The 17185-nt window shown below is 37.4% G+C and overlaps 1 protein-coding gene across 1 annotated transcript in view; it reads right to left on the bottom strand.

Moving 5' to 3' along the window:
* The window catches only part of LOC119069551 (DE-cadherin), a 30171-nt gene extending 14197 nt beyond the window's left edge, over window positions 1-15974 (bottom strand). Inside the window, exons 1-2 of the mRNA XM_037173634.1 lie at window positions 14945-15974; window positions 2445-6506 (exon numbers count right to left, since the gene is read on the bottom strand). Coding sequence (XP_037029529.1) covers window positions 2484-6506; window positions 14945-15364 — 4443 coding nt within the window. The 5' untranslated portion in view covers window positions 15365-15974 and the 3' untranslated portion in view covers window positions 2445-2483. The remainder of the gene's footprint in view (window positions 1-2444; window positions 6507-14944) is intronic.
* Window positions 15975-17185: the final 1211 nt, after the last annotated feature.

Here is a 17185-nt window from a genome sequence, read left to right as displayed (position 1 = left end):
AGTAAATTGTTTACCGAATAATTACAGATAAATCGAATGATAATTACGCTGCCACAAAATCAACAAAAATTTGAATACAACTAATGTCTCATAATTACACTCCGTGTCTGGTGTAACTGTTCGTTAAATCGGTCTAATTCAATGTGAATATCAACAACAGTTATATCCGACTGTTTTCAATTCGTATTAGAATTCCAAATTGCATTAATGGAAAATATAGACCGGCAGCAGTCAGTGGAAATAAGTTATCTTTGTTTTTATTGTTAATTGAAAAATGTATTATTCTCCATTTATGTACAGCGAAAGACGAATGGTTTTCGATAAATGTTTTGCGCTCGGTTCAATTATTCCATTCTCTGTACACATGTGTACGTATGTTCATAACCACCAGTTAAATAAACAATTATTTAAAAGAATTCTCTATGAAAATAAAAAGACGTTCCGTACACCGATCTGATTGTACGTAATGGTAATATATACTATTCACAATAATAATCAAGTTTATCAATACCAACAGGAAGTAAGTAAATATATGAAATGCTTGCGGTCATATCTACAAAAAAAATGGAAATAATTTCCAGCATTTTAATATTTTGTGACACTCTACACTCAGGTATATTATACATGTTGTAGTGTGGAACATAAGGTAAACAAATCGGTATAAAGCGATGAAGATTTTTTTCGATCAGAGATTTAAGAGAGTTGAAAAAAATTCTTTGAAAAATAATTTGCCCAACAAGAAAAGGTATGATCGACCGAAATTGAGCCGTTTGTACATGCAATTATTTTCTGAAACGATATTGGACATATTTATTGCAAAACGTACAGCTGGTTGTAGATAGGAAAAAAAACCTCTCCGAATAATAAGAATTTCGAGAAACCAATGGTGAAATGGAATAACGTACAACAAAAAAAATAGGTGCGGTACATGAGACTATATTGGTAATATCCATAATCAAAAACATTTACCCGGAGTTCGTATAATTGAATAGGAAACTAAAAACATCAATTGTACGATTACATTCAGTTTAAATTTGGGTCTCAATTTCTTTATACTCTCGAAACACAATAGTTCAAGTAATGTCAAGCTTAATGGTAGGGTGCAGCGTTGCTATATTGTTTGTTTTTTTGTTTGGCATTACATATTATGACCGTTGAACAGAGTCAATAAACAGATGAAATGAAAATAATAAAAAAAAACGTTTCGTTCGGTTGGAATTTTGTGAACGAAAACTAAAAGAATTCAAATTGGTATAAACGCTCAAGAAGTGAAAAACGATGTACGAAAACACTGAACACGTAAACACTGTTTGTGTGTAAAAGATTAGAAAAATAAACAATTTTTTTCCGATTATACCAAGCACATTATGGAGAGATCCAACAATCGCATCGCTGTTCTTTTCTACAGTCGATCAGGGAACCGTATTAAAACGAATGAAGAAGAGTTAAACAACACGAAAATGCTGAATGAAATGTGTTAATATAACGATTGGATTATTGAGTCTCGATGATACGATCCACCCTGCAGTTTATGTTATGCTTAAAAAGACCTTTACTTTGATTCAAGTTACAGTATGGTTATTTTCAAGAGTAAATTGTTTTTTTTCAGTCTCTCTTCATTCTAAATACAAAACGTTGATTTGTAACGGCTTCTTGAAGAATGGGTATACATTATGACACGGTTTATAATACAATTTTCTCGTTTTATGAATGTCTAAAATTTCGGTTTAATTTTTGAAATGTTTGTTTGTGTAAAATTACGAGCCACTTTGGTATGCATGCAGTTAAATTACGTCATTTTTCGAGTACCTATCGAATACTATGTGTTCCAACTACAAGCAAAAGATCAAAACGCTTTCACCGACCCAGAACAAAGCCAAAAATTGGCGGCGAGACATTACTACACGGTCAATACGGTGTTTAAGTAGAGGGAGATGGAAAATCAACTCGGGGTCTGCTGTCATCGATAATACAAAAGAATCTGACAGCAGACCCCGAGATGAAACAATAGGTTGTCGTTTCGCCATCTCTCTCACTTAAGCACTCTATATCGTCAGGAACGTTCTGAAAACGATATTATCGTTCAAGAAACGATATTATCGTTCAAGAAACGATATTATCGTTCAAGAAACGATATTATCGTTTAAGAAACGATATTATCGTTCAAGAAACGATATTATCGTTCAAGAAACGATATTATCGTTCAAGAAACGATATTATCGTTCAAGAAACGATATTATCGTTCAAGAAACGATATTATCGTTCAAGAAACGATATTATCGTTCAAGAAACGATATTATCGTTCAAGAAACAATATTATCGTTCAAGAAACGATTATCGTTCTTTGGACGATAGTATCGTTCCTGACGATATTGACCGTGTATAGAAATGCCTTCTCTACCAAAAATAAATAAAAAAGAATGAAATTTGTCCAATCAACTTACTCGTTTTTTTTAAATCAAAAATAAGTCTTTGGTCGTGCTTCATATTCGCCATCCTTCGTCCGCATCGCCATTCGAATCGGAATCGGACGGTTCCTCGCCGTACATATCAGCCAGTTTCCGGAACCGCGGTCCAAAGCTGGACAGATAGTCGAACTTCAAGTCACCGTCATCCGTACAGGACGCTAAACTCGACAAACTTCGGGTACTGTTACCATCACCTTCGTACGCGTAATGTCGCACATCGTCGACGGGATACTGTTCCGTGTCTTTATCACAACTGTCTTTTTTATCCACTAAAAATCCGCCAATGTCCGGCATTTCGTGGGCTTGACCGATCAAATGCTCCTTGTACGGTTTGTCCTCGTAAATTGGTGGCGATCGCAGCACATTCAAATCGAAATCGGTGTCCCGTTCGCCGCCACCCTCGTCCTCATAGTTAATTATTGTTTCGCGAATGTCGTCCATATCCTTTTCGTGCCATCCATCGTGATGTCGTCGGTGTACAACAACGGCCAGCAATAGAATTATCAACACGGCAATGCATACCAGGATGGCAATCAAAAAGTTTGTGTCAATGCCGAACGATACGGCAACAGCAACGGAACGCTGACAACTCGGATCGGCATTTTTTGAAAGACTCGGTGCACCGATGTTATAGGTTCGTCCATCGACCGTTAGATTTTTGATGCAGCCGCTGTAACCTTGACTTTGCGGTATGTGCGACCAATTGAATTGCGAAGCGAGATATTCCAAGTTGACTACGGTTCCGCCCAGTTGTAGCGGAGCGTTTACATTGAGAAATTCATTTGGACCTTGCGGTGCTCCCAAACTCATACACGTCGATAGCTTGCAATTGTTTACGGTCATCTCAATGCTAGTTCTCTGTAGGATGATGTCAATATCGTAACTATTGCCAGGTGTGAAACGAATGTGTTTGTGTTCAATTGTAATGGAACCGGTTCCGTAATCAACCGTCAACACTGGATAACCTTTCACCAATTCCAATGCCAAAAAGTCAGAGATTGGAAGCAGCGTATTGTACGTTATCGGACCGATGTACATCACCAATCCACGGTCTTGTTGAGGCGACAGTGTTAGCGAGATTTTCGTCTGATCACACGGATTCACCGATGGATACATAGCATATCCGTCCCCGTAAAATCCGATGCTGATTATTTCACAGTTCGGTCCATCGAAACCCTCTTGGCATTCGCAGTAATTGGAGAATGGGGTGCCACCGTTCAAGCACACAATTTGCGGTGATACGTTGCACGTACACTCTGCCTGGACGAACGCGTTAACACCGACGAACGAGGTTGTGTTGGTGTAGACGAGCAATGGCACATTCGATTTGTGCAAAATGTTCGAGCAGGACGACTCGCATTTGTTGCGTTCGATGATACATTCGTCGACATTTATCATCAACATTGTCATGCCGATTTCTTCCTCAAGTTTTCCCTGTCCTTGGGCAATTTTACCATTCAAAAGTTCGGGCGCATAGTACGGACTGCCATGTGCTGAGAATCTAACGTCCAATAGAGACGCATTGTCGTTCTTTAAGACGGTAAAAATGTCCACATTTTCCATGGACGTGTTGAATAAATTGGATAAACTTAAACGAAGTCTGTCCTTTTGACTTATGCCACCGGCACTACCGTCGTCTGGAATTTTGATGAACTCCTCAGCTGTGGTTCCGTAAAATCGGATTGAACCACTCTTGTCTACCGCTTCTTCAGGAATTTCTTTCACCGTTACAAGCACCTCAGCCGTGACCGAATGTCGAGTGATATCTCGGGATTCTTCAAACACAGTAAAGTATAGCGTGTAGTCGCCTTCCTTGGTGCCTTCGTGCATGGTTATCATACCGTTGTCTGAGCTCAAATCAAAATTGGGATCCGGAAAGCCGTCTTTCCATGTAAACAATTTGTCGGGTAAATCCCAGTCGTCTGGATCTTCAACATAAACTCTTCCGATTTCTGTGTCGGGCGCTTCACCCTTGTAATTGTAAACGAAAATGTTGCTCTTTCCATCCTTCATGGCATTATCGTTGACATCCCCGATGATCACTTTCAGAAAACTGACTTTGTTCATTGGCGGCTCGCCGGAATCGGATATCACAATCGGAATCGAATACTCCTTCTGCTGCTCCCGGTCGAATATTTCCGTTGCCATCAAGAACTCTCCATTTATGCCGAATTTTCGTCGAATATCATCACTAGCTGACCGATCGATGTCATAGAAGAATGGTGCACCGTTTTCCGGTTCATCGTAATCATTTGCAGTCAGTTCAACAATTTTGCCGGGTGGTTGATTTTCATACCAAACAACGGGCATTTGATTGGTCAAAAATGGAGCATTATCGTTAATGTCCAGCAGTGTGATGGTCACATCAGTTACCGATCGTAATCCATTACCATTTTCATCCACCGCTGCCACATACACTTGCCAATTTTTATGGCCATTCGGTAGGTCACGATCGAGCGGTTGAATCAACTTCAAACATCCAGTGCTGTCGATCTCCAGTAGCGATTGCTGTTCCGTTTTGACGATGAAGTATTTGATATTCTGCGGTGCAGCTCGGTCTTTAATATCCGGATCGTACGCGTTTATCATCAGTATACAACCGGTGACGAGTCTCTCTTCCTCGAAAGTGGCAGTGTACTTCTCTTCCGTAAACACCGGCGGATTATCGTTCACATCTTCCACTCGGATGATAACAGTTGCATAATCTTCGTAGATGCCGTCAAACGCTCGAATCCTCAACGAGTATTCGGTTATGTTTTCGTAATCCAGTGGACTGTTGACCGTTATTTTTCCGGTGGAACTTTCAATTTTGAATGCATCGCCAATGTTCCCATTGACAATGGTGTATGAGATCTGTGACGCAGCGTCATTATCCTCAGCATTGACCTCGATCACCAAGAAATTGATATTTGCATCTTCGGGCAATTTCTCGGCAATGTATTCGTCCTGTTGAAAATGCGGTGGATGGTCGTTTTTGTCGGCAATTTCGATACGAAACACTTGTTGGCCGCGATTCGGTTGACCGGTATTGTACAAACTGGACGGTGAGTTGTCTGTCGCAATGACTTTTACATTGTAGAAATCACGCTCTTCCCGATCGAATGTTGTCAGGGAAGTGATGTTTCCGGTCATTGGGTCAATGGAAAAGTATTCGTGATTGTCGGCCAGTTCAAACGAAACGATATTGTTCGCCGGCGTTCCATCCATATCAAATGCACGAACCTGCATCACTGGTGTGCCGGGCGGTTCGTTTTCGGAAATTGAGCCGGTCGTAACCTCAGTGAAAAACGGAATGTTATCGTTCACATCTTCAACTTTGAATTTAATTATCACTTCGCTGACTAAGTCCCAGGTATTTTTCACACTCATCGTCAATGTGTACTCGGTGATTGCTTCATAATCTAATGCCTTGCCGAGTGTTATCGATGCGGTATCATCGATTTGATTGAATACAAACGTTTTTTTACTGTTCGTCTGTTCAGTACGACCCGTTATTAGTTCAAAGATTAGTTCAGGCTTATCGGCAACATTTGATTGTGCGCGTAGTGTCACCAGACTTTGACTGTAATTACGGAAATTCTCCGGAAGGTAAATCGGCTGTGTTGGTGGATCGATGAATGTGGGCGATTTCTTATTCGATTCGATGATTTTGATACGAACTTCGATTTGGGCGTCCTGCGGTGCATCCGGCACAATATTCGATGCACGCACATTGATCACGTAGTATTGGCCGGGTTTTTTGTCGATCGGCCGAGCCAAATGTATCAAACCGTTGTGACTGTCGATGCGGAAATATTGATGATCTTTGTCCGGTAAAATTTCATATTCAACGATACTGTTGTCACCGTCGTCTAAATCCGATGCTGATATTCTCATTACCACCTTGTTTACCTGTGTGTCTTCGGACATCGACTCTTCATATTTTGCTTTGTCGAACACTGGTGGATTGTCGTTTATATCTTCGATTGTCACCTTGAATGTGCAAACGTCGTCAAGCGGCGGTCGGCCATTATCGGTAGCGCGGACGGTTATGTATACCTGAAAAATTAAGAAGAAACAGTTGGTTAAGAGAAACGTTTCGTAATAAATCTACTGAAGAAATAATGGGATATAGAGGTGTGGGCACTTTGAAGTCTCTATGTGATGTTCATGGTGTTAATGTTGCTTCAGTGAAAAATTATGCATGCGTTTAGTGAAGTTGTTCGTTTGATGCATGAAGAGAATATTGTTTATGACCTATTGTTGCTTAATAGTGGTTTCGGTAGCTGATCTGTGCTCTGTTCTTACCGAAACATTCAAATGAAATGGCATATGGTTTCTCTCGGACTTTCTGCGAAAGCATTTTTTCGTTTTGTTTTTGTGGAAAAGCCCATAGAAGCACGGTAATTTTTAGATGTTTTCATTTATTAATGCGGGTAACGATGTCAAAATGTTACAGTCTCAATTTTATTTTACATACAGTGGACGTCAGCGAAATTCAGACATGAATTTGCTTCAGCTATTTATCAGCTGATCTACTCATTAAAACAAAAGTGTTTCAGGTTGAAACTTTCAGCGGTAAAACCGTAGTTTTGTTTGTATGAGTGTTTGTATCAGTTGAAACCCTGTTGAGACAAATTCATGTCTAAACTTTACTGTCGTTTCCTGTATTCCATTTTCTTGCAAGATGGGATGGAGTGTAAAAACCTTTCTCTTTATCGCCTAAAGAAACATGATTTCATTCAATAGAATAGTGTCAGAATAGTTCAAACGATTTAAGCAGTTAGTCTGACAACCTGGGCCTTATCACTGGATTTTTGTCTAGACTATTTTTCAAGAAAATATGTGAAAATGACAGTGTATCTTAACATCAAAACAGGGGCGATTAGGACATTAGAAGTCTAAAAAATTTGTAAATGTCCTCACATCACAAGCTATGTTCTCATGAGAATGTTACAAAAATACAAAAATAATCGAGTTCAGGAATCTTTCAACTGAATATAGTTATGTGAATTGATAAAGTCCAGATCGGGTCTCATTCTCATTTTTTCGCTCAAAAAGTTGTATTGCTCTTCCAATGAAATCCATCTAATACATCTGATGAATTTTAACCAACCCGTTCTCTAATATTTTTATGATTCTGAGTCTTAACGAGGCTAGGTTGCATTTATTGGATATTTCACCTTGTAACACAGCTATGTTAGAAATACTTTACATAACATTTTTGATGCTGAGTTCACCGCCGATCGTATCAAATTTCAGACATATAGAATTTCTATCAACCAACAACATATGTTGAACAGATTAAATGTAGTAAAGTAATTTGAAATGATTTTCACTCTTCACACTCAGAAGGTCAAATTAATTATCGCTGGAGCACTACAGATTTTGAAATCAAATTTCTGTAAAAAAGGTCAATCTACAATTTGTCTGTGGAACGACTGGACGATAAAGTTTACTATGGAGAATTTGGTTGTATTGTCTGCAGTTGGAAGCGAAAAGATGAACAGTTTCTTGGTCATAAAGCAGTAACTATTTTGTCGATAACACGTCTGCATACTGATAAGTTCACGGTTTTCATCGAAAGGTCTGTCGTGAGAAACATAAGGTCTTCAGTAAAACAAACGCAATTTAACTCAAAATAGGGTACTAAAACTTGACAGTGTGTCACCTGTGTCACCCAACTGAAAAACACTGTAAAAACCAAAATAGAACAGCTGACAATGTTGACTATGATCACTTGTGCTCGGACCCATTTTCCAGTGGACTTTTTTATATGTGCCTCAATAGGTATTGGTCTCTAGAAGCCAAAAATATTTTTTTGAAAATTCATCGATGCTTGTGTGGATAGCGAGAGCTGATCGAAAACCGAAAATATGCACTTTTCATCTGAAAATTTCTCTGGCTACACGAAACGTACAAGGTCGTGTGAGGTGTCATTAGAAAGGTAATTGCATGTACTTTTGGGGCAAATAGTCGATCATGGGGGGTAAAATGCAACCCTGAGGAGTTATGAGCAGTTGAAAGTATGGGCAAAAGTTTGATTATTTCGGCGAACTTCTGACGGTTCCTGTGCATTCGAAAAGCAACAAAAACATCAAAAAACTGTTTTCCCTAATTGACTAATTTTCCAATCCCTCTTTGACGTTAGAATTTTCCCCTTAAAGGAGGTAAGTTTTAAGAGTCCTGACGGAAACTTGGCACTTGGATTAAAGTAGAAATGTAGGAAAATCAAAAAATTTCTTTCTAACTGGGTCCAAAAATAAGAAGGCTGGATATAAATTGATGCTATCCTCGTTAGGGCACACAATCTGTCAGCGCTATACACACAAATTTTAGTAAGTTTCCATTCCCATTCGCATTTTCACTTCAACAATTAATCGCATTCGTCAGCCTCCCCAACGTCCCTCCAGGAACTTTCACACCAACAATTGATGCATTCAATGTTAAGAGAGTCATAAAATAGAGAGGGAAGTTGTTTTCATTCAGAATATTGATTGACATATCGATTTCCATTGCCATTCATCGAATGAAAACTTACACCCAAACAAAATTTGAGCTCAATGTACTGTACACACATCAATTACTTTAAACAACCACTCAACAACCCCTAATAAATATGTGAAATGATAAGTGATTTGAGTGTTATAACCTACAGAAATATTACTTTTATTTCATCCATAAACCAAACACAACCGAAACCAGATGTACAATACTACAACAGTTGAACTCACCGATCCGTATCAAATTCGGCTGATGAGAACCAACAACAAAGACCGGAGATAAAAATTATATATTTTCACCCTTGGACAGTTTGCAATTTTTTTTTGTTTTATTTTGTTTTCACTCGAAATAAGGTTTTGCAACAGAGTGAATCCCACTATAGCGAAGTGTATATACATATATATGATACGAAGGGAAGTCAGCAAATAAATAATAAAATGAAAGATAAAATTTACGATGAAACAGCAAATGAAGACGAGAGGTGGAATGTGTCATCGACAGCATAAAATAAGAAGTAAACCCGTGAAATGAACGAAAGTTTTATTTCATTTGGATTTCTTACTCTCATATTTCTTCAAGATTTTATTTTGTAATTTTTCAAGTGGTCGACGACAATAATTTTTCGTCTCGCTGTAAACTTATAAATCTTACTCTGAGTGGTTTTTCTCTGAGGGAGGTGCGGGAAAACAGGAAAAGTAGGAAAATATGTAGTTTTGGATGCTTTCTCGCCAATACCTATAGACGAGAAGGTGATCAAAACAGCGTGTTTTGCTTGTTTTGTATGTTTTTCACTGGTTTTTCAAGCATATCTCCGAATGTTTTTGCTCAAATATGTCAAGTGAAAGGTATTGACGATAAGAATCAGAATATTTCAGTTTTAAGTAAAATCTTCCTTGTCGATCAGTAGCTATTGGCGAGAATGTGAAGTTTTTCAAGCATATCTTTGAATGTTTTGACTCAAAAATGGTGAGCGATATGTCAAATCAAAGGTATTGAGTAGACTAGACAAAATATTAAATTTTTCAGAAAATCGGGTTTGTACAAACAAGCTATTGGCGAGGTAGCAAGAAAAACTGTGTATCTTCCCACTTTTCCTGTTTTCCCGCACCTTACTGGTTGAGAAACAATTCGTGATAATCAGTGGCCGAACGATTATATAAGAAAGTTTAACGAATAAATAAAAATTGGTTTCGTTGCCTCTTCACATCGAAAGAACCGTTTCATGTTAATAAATCTTACTTTCGATATTTACATTTTTTTTTCGGCTGTGAATGCCGTTCTTGGATTACATTTGAATTGTATATTGACAGCAGTGCAGCGTGTTATGCTGTTTCGTACTTATTCGGTTGTTTGTATATATTTCTCTATCTGTTATGATCGAATATCACAAAGCGAATTCATTCAAATTTGAAAAGCAACTTTTTGTTTCTCTCCTCTGCTCAAATGGTACAAACAGTTGTGTATGTATATTTCTTGCATTTTTAGATCGCCCCATATTATATTTATGAGCAAGAAATGAATAAATTTAAATCTATAGCATGTTATTTATGTCGTTGTCAGGGAATTCGAACGTGAGTTGAATGAACCGATTCGGAATATGGCACATAAATAACAAAAACATCAATATCCGCATGATTTGGAATCGGGTGCGATGGATAAATATTGTTTTTTGCTATAAATTAAACTCGAACCATTTTATATCCCTTCTAGACCCACACCATATGCATATCATTCCTCATATTCATAAAGGAACGGCTTGAAATCTGCATTATTTATTATACTACCCGCCACAAAAACATTTGCATATTTAAATGCAGAATTTGACTCCGTTTCCCTTTCTGTCTCCCACAGATCTTCCAATAAATTTAATAAAAATTAATTTCTGAATTGTCTCATGGGACCAGAATCTTCATTTTTATTCATTTGCGCATTTTTCTTATAATTCGCTATTTTGACTTGTGTCCTTTTTGCATTTACCTATGTATTTGTTTGAAACGACTTTTAGTTTTGAGCTTTTATAACCCACTCAAAATTAATTTTTTGTCTTTTTTTTAATTTTTTTTGATTTTATCTTCTTGCTACTTGTAATGCCTGCATTTAAAATCATCTGGGCCACTGATGATTTATCTAATTTACTGACGAAGTGTTATTACCATTCAATTAACTTTTCGGCGACTTTTAACTTTAAAGTCTCCTCTGCTATTTCAGCTTCGATGCTTTGAATTTTGGCCTCTTTCTTATGCTTTTCGTTTTTGTCTGACGTGTCTTGTTTCGATTTTGCTAATATCGCCTTTCGCTCATATCTAAATGTAAAAAATATCTTTTACGGGCCGACGACCAGATGTTTAACAATTTTCGAATAATTGGAAAATCTTCCACTTTATCGTCGAAATACAAAGTATTCTAACTATCCGAATAGCCGCAATCGTTTCTTCTAAGAGCTGCTCCTTGAAATTTCGGGAAACACAAATTTATTTACGCTAAATCATCGCTCAGGATCAGCATTCCTATGATTGAGGAATAAATACACACCAGATGGCCAAACTTTTCTCAAACACGATACACACCAGACGAAAGTTAACAATTGATTGACAATAAATGATTAAGTTGCCAGCAGCATCAACAAAATCGATGAAAAGAACAATTGAAGCAATAGGGTTTAGCAAGTACATTTTAGCACCATCGATCTCTGTTGTTGAATTATTTAGGTTTCGTGAGCTTTTTTTGGTGAAGTAAGCGAGGAACGGTTTTGAATATAGATGGTTCCACAGTCAGAATTAAAATGTTAGATGTTTTAACTAAAGTGAAATTAAAAATAAGGAGTCTGAGGAGATTAAGGAGGTTTCAGAAGGATTTTTGAAAATCAAGGCGATTTAAGGAATCAATGAGGAGTGGGCTCCCTGATAACCAGCCTGATAACGGAATCAAACTGTGCCTATAACATTAATAACTCGCGAGACGTGGGAATTCCTAGAATGAAGGTGATGGCTAGAAAATATGTCTGGCAGCCATTGATCGATAAAAACAAAGAAGATTTTGTCGTGATTGTATGCCATTGCACAGTCGGCAAAACAATCACCACTACTTATGAGAGTCCATCTTAAATATTTCGTAGCGATTCTTTTTGGAAATATTGAGATCTCAAGCTAATGATTTGTACTCAATTATTCAAAGAAGATGACGAGGTTATTGAATTCTTTACTATTTTTGAGTTGCCCTTTGAACTGGCATTAGACAGTGGCTATATACTATACTTCGTATAGCTTTAAAAAGTTTTATCAAAACCATTGTACAAAGTAAAGTAAAGTAATTTCCGATGTACCCTCAAATGGGAAACAATGTATTTAAATAATAGGTGTCGAGTGAGGAACTGACAATTTATTGGCTCCAATGTCATTTTGTCTAAATTTCGATTTTCCACGATGTTAAAGGTTGAAGTATACACCAGGGCTAGCTTCGTTAGGGCCAGGGCTCGAAACTAAAAGTCGAAGAGCAAATGTTTTTCGTTTGGGGTAAAGTAACAATTTCAAATCGATAGACTGATAGTATCAGTCTGATACGCATGTGAGTCTTATACACAAAAATCAGCACAATTGTGACAATGAATTACATTGTAGTGACATAAAGATTACATTGTACCAATCTATCATATCCGTGGTGTTAATGCAATTATTCAGAGAAATATTAGCAAGAAAAAAAGTGTCAGTCACCGAAAACCTTTTATTTTGCTCAGCCGACAGAAAACAATAAATTCTGAAAGGAATGAAAAAGAACGGACCGTTCGTGCAATAACAGAAAAAAGAAAACAAAAAAAAAGAACGTGCGTGACAAAGTAACACTAAACATTTGTTACCGCTCACTAAGCACATTTGTGAACTCTACGTACTACGTCATTAAACTCAGAATCGTGTGTACTCGGAACGTACATAGATTGTATAAACGTACAAAATGCAAAAGAAAATATAATTCAAGGATTCGGAATGAGAGTGGCAGAGCATAATTGATTTAGATATTCGTTTACATGCACTGTATGGTATGTATGACTCAATGACTGACTTGAACTAAATTCGTTTAAAAGATGAATAGAACGTTTCACACAACCTCACCATATTAACCTTTAGCTATGAGCCATTGAGCCGAGACCATCACTTCAGATAGATGTTACTTTCCAAGCAGAAATGTTTTATCGATAGAAAACGGTAGACCGGTAGGTAGAGGTTATAGGGAACGTAAAGAACTCTGGCACTGAAAAGACAAGCGTGCTTTCGTACAGAAAAATTTGTAAGAATAAAAGTCAAAATGGAGTTTGAGAGTTTGGTTAAGAAAAGACGTCACGACGACCTTAATTAAGGTAGAATCTTAAAATTCCCTAAAAAATTATTTGTTTGTTTGTTTTGTGACATGCGACTGACTTTTACGGACATTAACAAGTCTTAACGTGACTTCCGAATCCGAACCATGCCTCCAAGTGTGCAAATATTCTTTGAGGAAAGTAAGACGCCTAGATGATTTCTTGCGTAAATATATGCTACACAAATTCATCGTACGTATTTGGGTTACGTCACGCCAGTCATTCTGTTGTGTAACATCGATCAACTTTGAGTGAACTTTAGTACGTTATCAACGCGATTTACTTGCTAGAAATTCCATGTGGAATTTTGTCTGAAACGGGAGATAAACAGGACTTAACCACTGATCCATATCATACGTTCTTCTTATATATCCTTACTTTGACGACGTCGCTTGTTTCTGTGTAGGAAAGTTTCCCTTTTTTACATAACAACAGCGTAGACACAAGAGAATTGGTAATTGAGGAATTCTTGAAAATTTGGGGATTTTATTGGGAAAACACGTGCAGGAAGTCAATTGAACAAAATAATCACAGTTGAGAAGAAGGTTCCTCTTTACTTCACCGCGCGACAAGACGTTCGGATGACAAGAGTCGAATAGTGGAGCGGCCGAATCATGTCCAATATCTCCGATGAACACTGACCATAAAAGTAACGATATAACAGAGAAACGGCACCTACTATACGGCGGTGTTCGAATAGATCAATCCTACTCGTTACATCTGTGTCACCGATTAGCCAGAAAGCTCTGTTTTGAAGTCTTTCGACGAGATTCAATGTTGTCGGAGGAGCTCCTATCCACAAGTGGAAATCGAACTTAAGGACAGTCCGTATATAAGCTTTATATACAGCGGTAAGTTCAACTGATGAGAAGGCTAAACATCTTTACTGTCTTTTTCGAGTCAGAGTGATCAATTCGCTGCTTGAAAATTACTCAGCCACCCTAAGGAGTTGATGAAGTCAGTAGAATTCATTGTTCAGATCGAGGTTCTTGACTCAAATATGAATTCTAACGGTTAAAGTGCACTTATCAACATTATTCTAATTATCTAGTCGAATCTAGTGTGGTCTACACAGACGTACACTTCAACAGCGGCACTACACATATAGACCCATTTATGAATCCTCTATAAAGTAACGTACGGATTAGAAATAGTAAATCAAATTGCACGACAAAATTGTCTATATTCTCAATTAAATGCATCAAACTCCAACACAATCAGAATGGTAGCGTAGAATGGTCAAGTACTCGTTTTCAAGATTGTAGACCACAAAAAAAACGAAAAAGATCGCATCGTCAAGGAAAACAAGACATTGCTTTGCGATTGCAAATAAGAAACGAATGGAATGATCGAACACAACCACTTCTATATATATACATACAGACTGGAGACCCGCACATTTTCGACATTTTCATATAATATCTTCGAATATAAATATTCCCAACAACGAATCGTTTAATTAGTATTTGTGCGTAATTATAGCAGACAGCAAACAGTAGCTTAATTAAATGCAAATAACAAGTTGTATGGCATTACATAATAGGGATGAGATGTCAATGAACTACTAAATGAAGTGCATCCTTATCAAACAACGAACTGTAGATTTGGTTCCAATAGTTTCAATTTGTATCAAAATTCTTACCTCTTTCTCACGAATGGGCTCATCGCGATCGAAGGTGTGCGATGTGTAAATATCACCAGTCTTCGAATCGATACGGAACTTCGGCCGTTCACTCGTTGCTATCACAAAACTGTATTCAATGCTGTCCAGCGGATCCGGATCATCAGCTTCAACTTTTATCACAAAATTATTGGCTGGTTGTTCTTCTTTCACACTTGGCGCGTATCCTTTGCAATTACGGAAAGCCGGCTTTCGATTGTCCGTACCGTTTCGTATACCGTTCGAAAAGCCATTTTCTTGGTCGATAAAATTTCCCGGATAAAAAACTTCACGTAAATTTCGTACATTCGACGATAAGGCGTTGTTGTGATTGCTCAAACCGGTCACTAGTGCTAACAGTACACTGAATATTGATAATGACAACAGCACCGGAATATCCATAGTTACGATATCTTGTCTATGGAACTTAAAAAAGTTGAAAATTTATTGCATCAATTCACTTTTCACTAAACTCTGTGTTGAGTTTTTCCCTTTACATAAAATGATTCGGTGATCGTTTCACCATTTGCACAAATAAATCGAATTCACGAATACACAGCATGAAACATTGCTTTTTCTTGGAATTCTCAGTGTAAAGTTAATGTCAGTGACTCAAATAACATATTTTCTGACGCGACAAACATTCGAAAAAGGCACTCCATTACCTGTGTATGGCTTCAATTCTATTGTTACACACCATTCATAAAAGAATGACACACATACGAATCATTTAAAGCGATTTTTGATTCAAATTCATGCTAATCACTTGAAGCCAATGGTAATGCACACGGTAATGTTAAACTAAAAGAAAAATAAATGGGGAAAACTAAGGAAATTTAGGGAAAACTTGCTGGTCTTGTTCGTCACTTTTAACTTTTTTGTCTCGCGTCTAATACAAGAATACGGTTTAATAAACGCACACAGGCACACTTGTTGCACGCCTTAACTTCATTTATACACAAACTGGTTTTTCACTACACTACTCTTGTTAACTGATGTATGGTTACCGGCGGTACCAATCGTACGAACAGACTTCAAAACGGAGAAATCAAAGATATAGCATGCGTTTAATGTTTACTATAGGTATTAAAATGAATGAACTATCACTTTCCATGTTATTACATAGAGATGATAAACGATGTGTGTGTATCATCGGTATCATCAATGATGCAATGAAAATTGATTTGATTTGATTTATTCATGACAGACTATGTACGAAACAACGGAATCCTTTACTTTCGGGTGAACTTGAGTGCAGTATCATCTATGCGAGATCACTGAGTTGTTGACCAATCCACCCAATAAAACAGGACGTTTTATGAACTACAAATTGTGTTTGTAAAAATAGACTGACCTGTTGAAATGTTACCACAAGCCACCTTCGTGATACAGTTCTTTAATATGTTCTTTGACACTAACGGGGCTCATTTACAACTGAATTGACTTCACTATTACTATTACGAATTTTTATGACGAAATTTTTCGAATGTCAAAAATGACAACGTCAAATATGTTAATGTTAAAACCGCCACTGAGTGGTACTCTAAATAGAGTACAGATTTTCACAGAGTAAGGCTACAGAGAAAGTTTGATACCACCGCCATCGTGTAAACTCCGAAGTGTTCTTTCAGAACCTTGATATGATGAGGTGAAATTTTGTTCTCGGCAAGCGAGTATTATCCGCTCATCTGTGTCATCATTACATCGGAAATCACTTAGATGCGTTTTTTAATGGAGAATAGCTTTGGGTTGAGAAGAGTGATATAAGGCTATCTGGGCGACGATTCTCGTATTTTCGTAACTCAGAATAGTCGTAACTTGACAGTTGCGTGTATAAAATCCCATAAGAACTGTCAAGTTTTACGAATTCCTAAAGTTACGAACGGCATGTGAATCTGCCAGTAAAAATAACCAAGGTTCTGAAAGAACATGTAAAGACTCTTTTGAGTTGATCACGAAGGCGGTGACATACAAATTATGACAAAAAAATGATTACTGATTGTATGAAATGCCAACTTGATAAAAACTTTTTTTTTCAAATTGACAATTTAACCAATTTAAGCAATCTGGAATGAGTGTGTTCAACAGAATGTATCTATTTGTCAAAATTTGTGTGTTCACCCACCTTCGTGGGTGTCTTAACTTGAAAATGACAATTTCCCAAGTTAAATTTAGCATCGTAGATTTGAAATTGTCCGCGCGATAACAAACTATACAAAACGT

Source organism: Bradysia coprophila, chromosome II, assembly GCF_014529535.1.
Source record: "Bradysia coprophila strain Holo2 chromosome II, BU_Bcop_v1, whole genome shotgun sequence".
Taxonomy (NCBI): domain Eukaryota; kingdom Metazoa; phylum Arthropoda; class Insecta; order Diptera; family Sciaridae; genus Bradysia; species Bradysia coprophila.
Note: the sequence above shows the minus strand (reverse complement) of the source record. Positions and strands in the feature narration are given on the sequence as shown.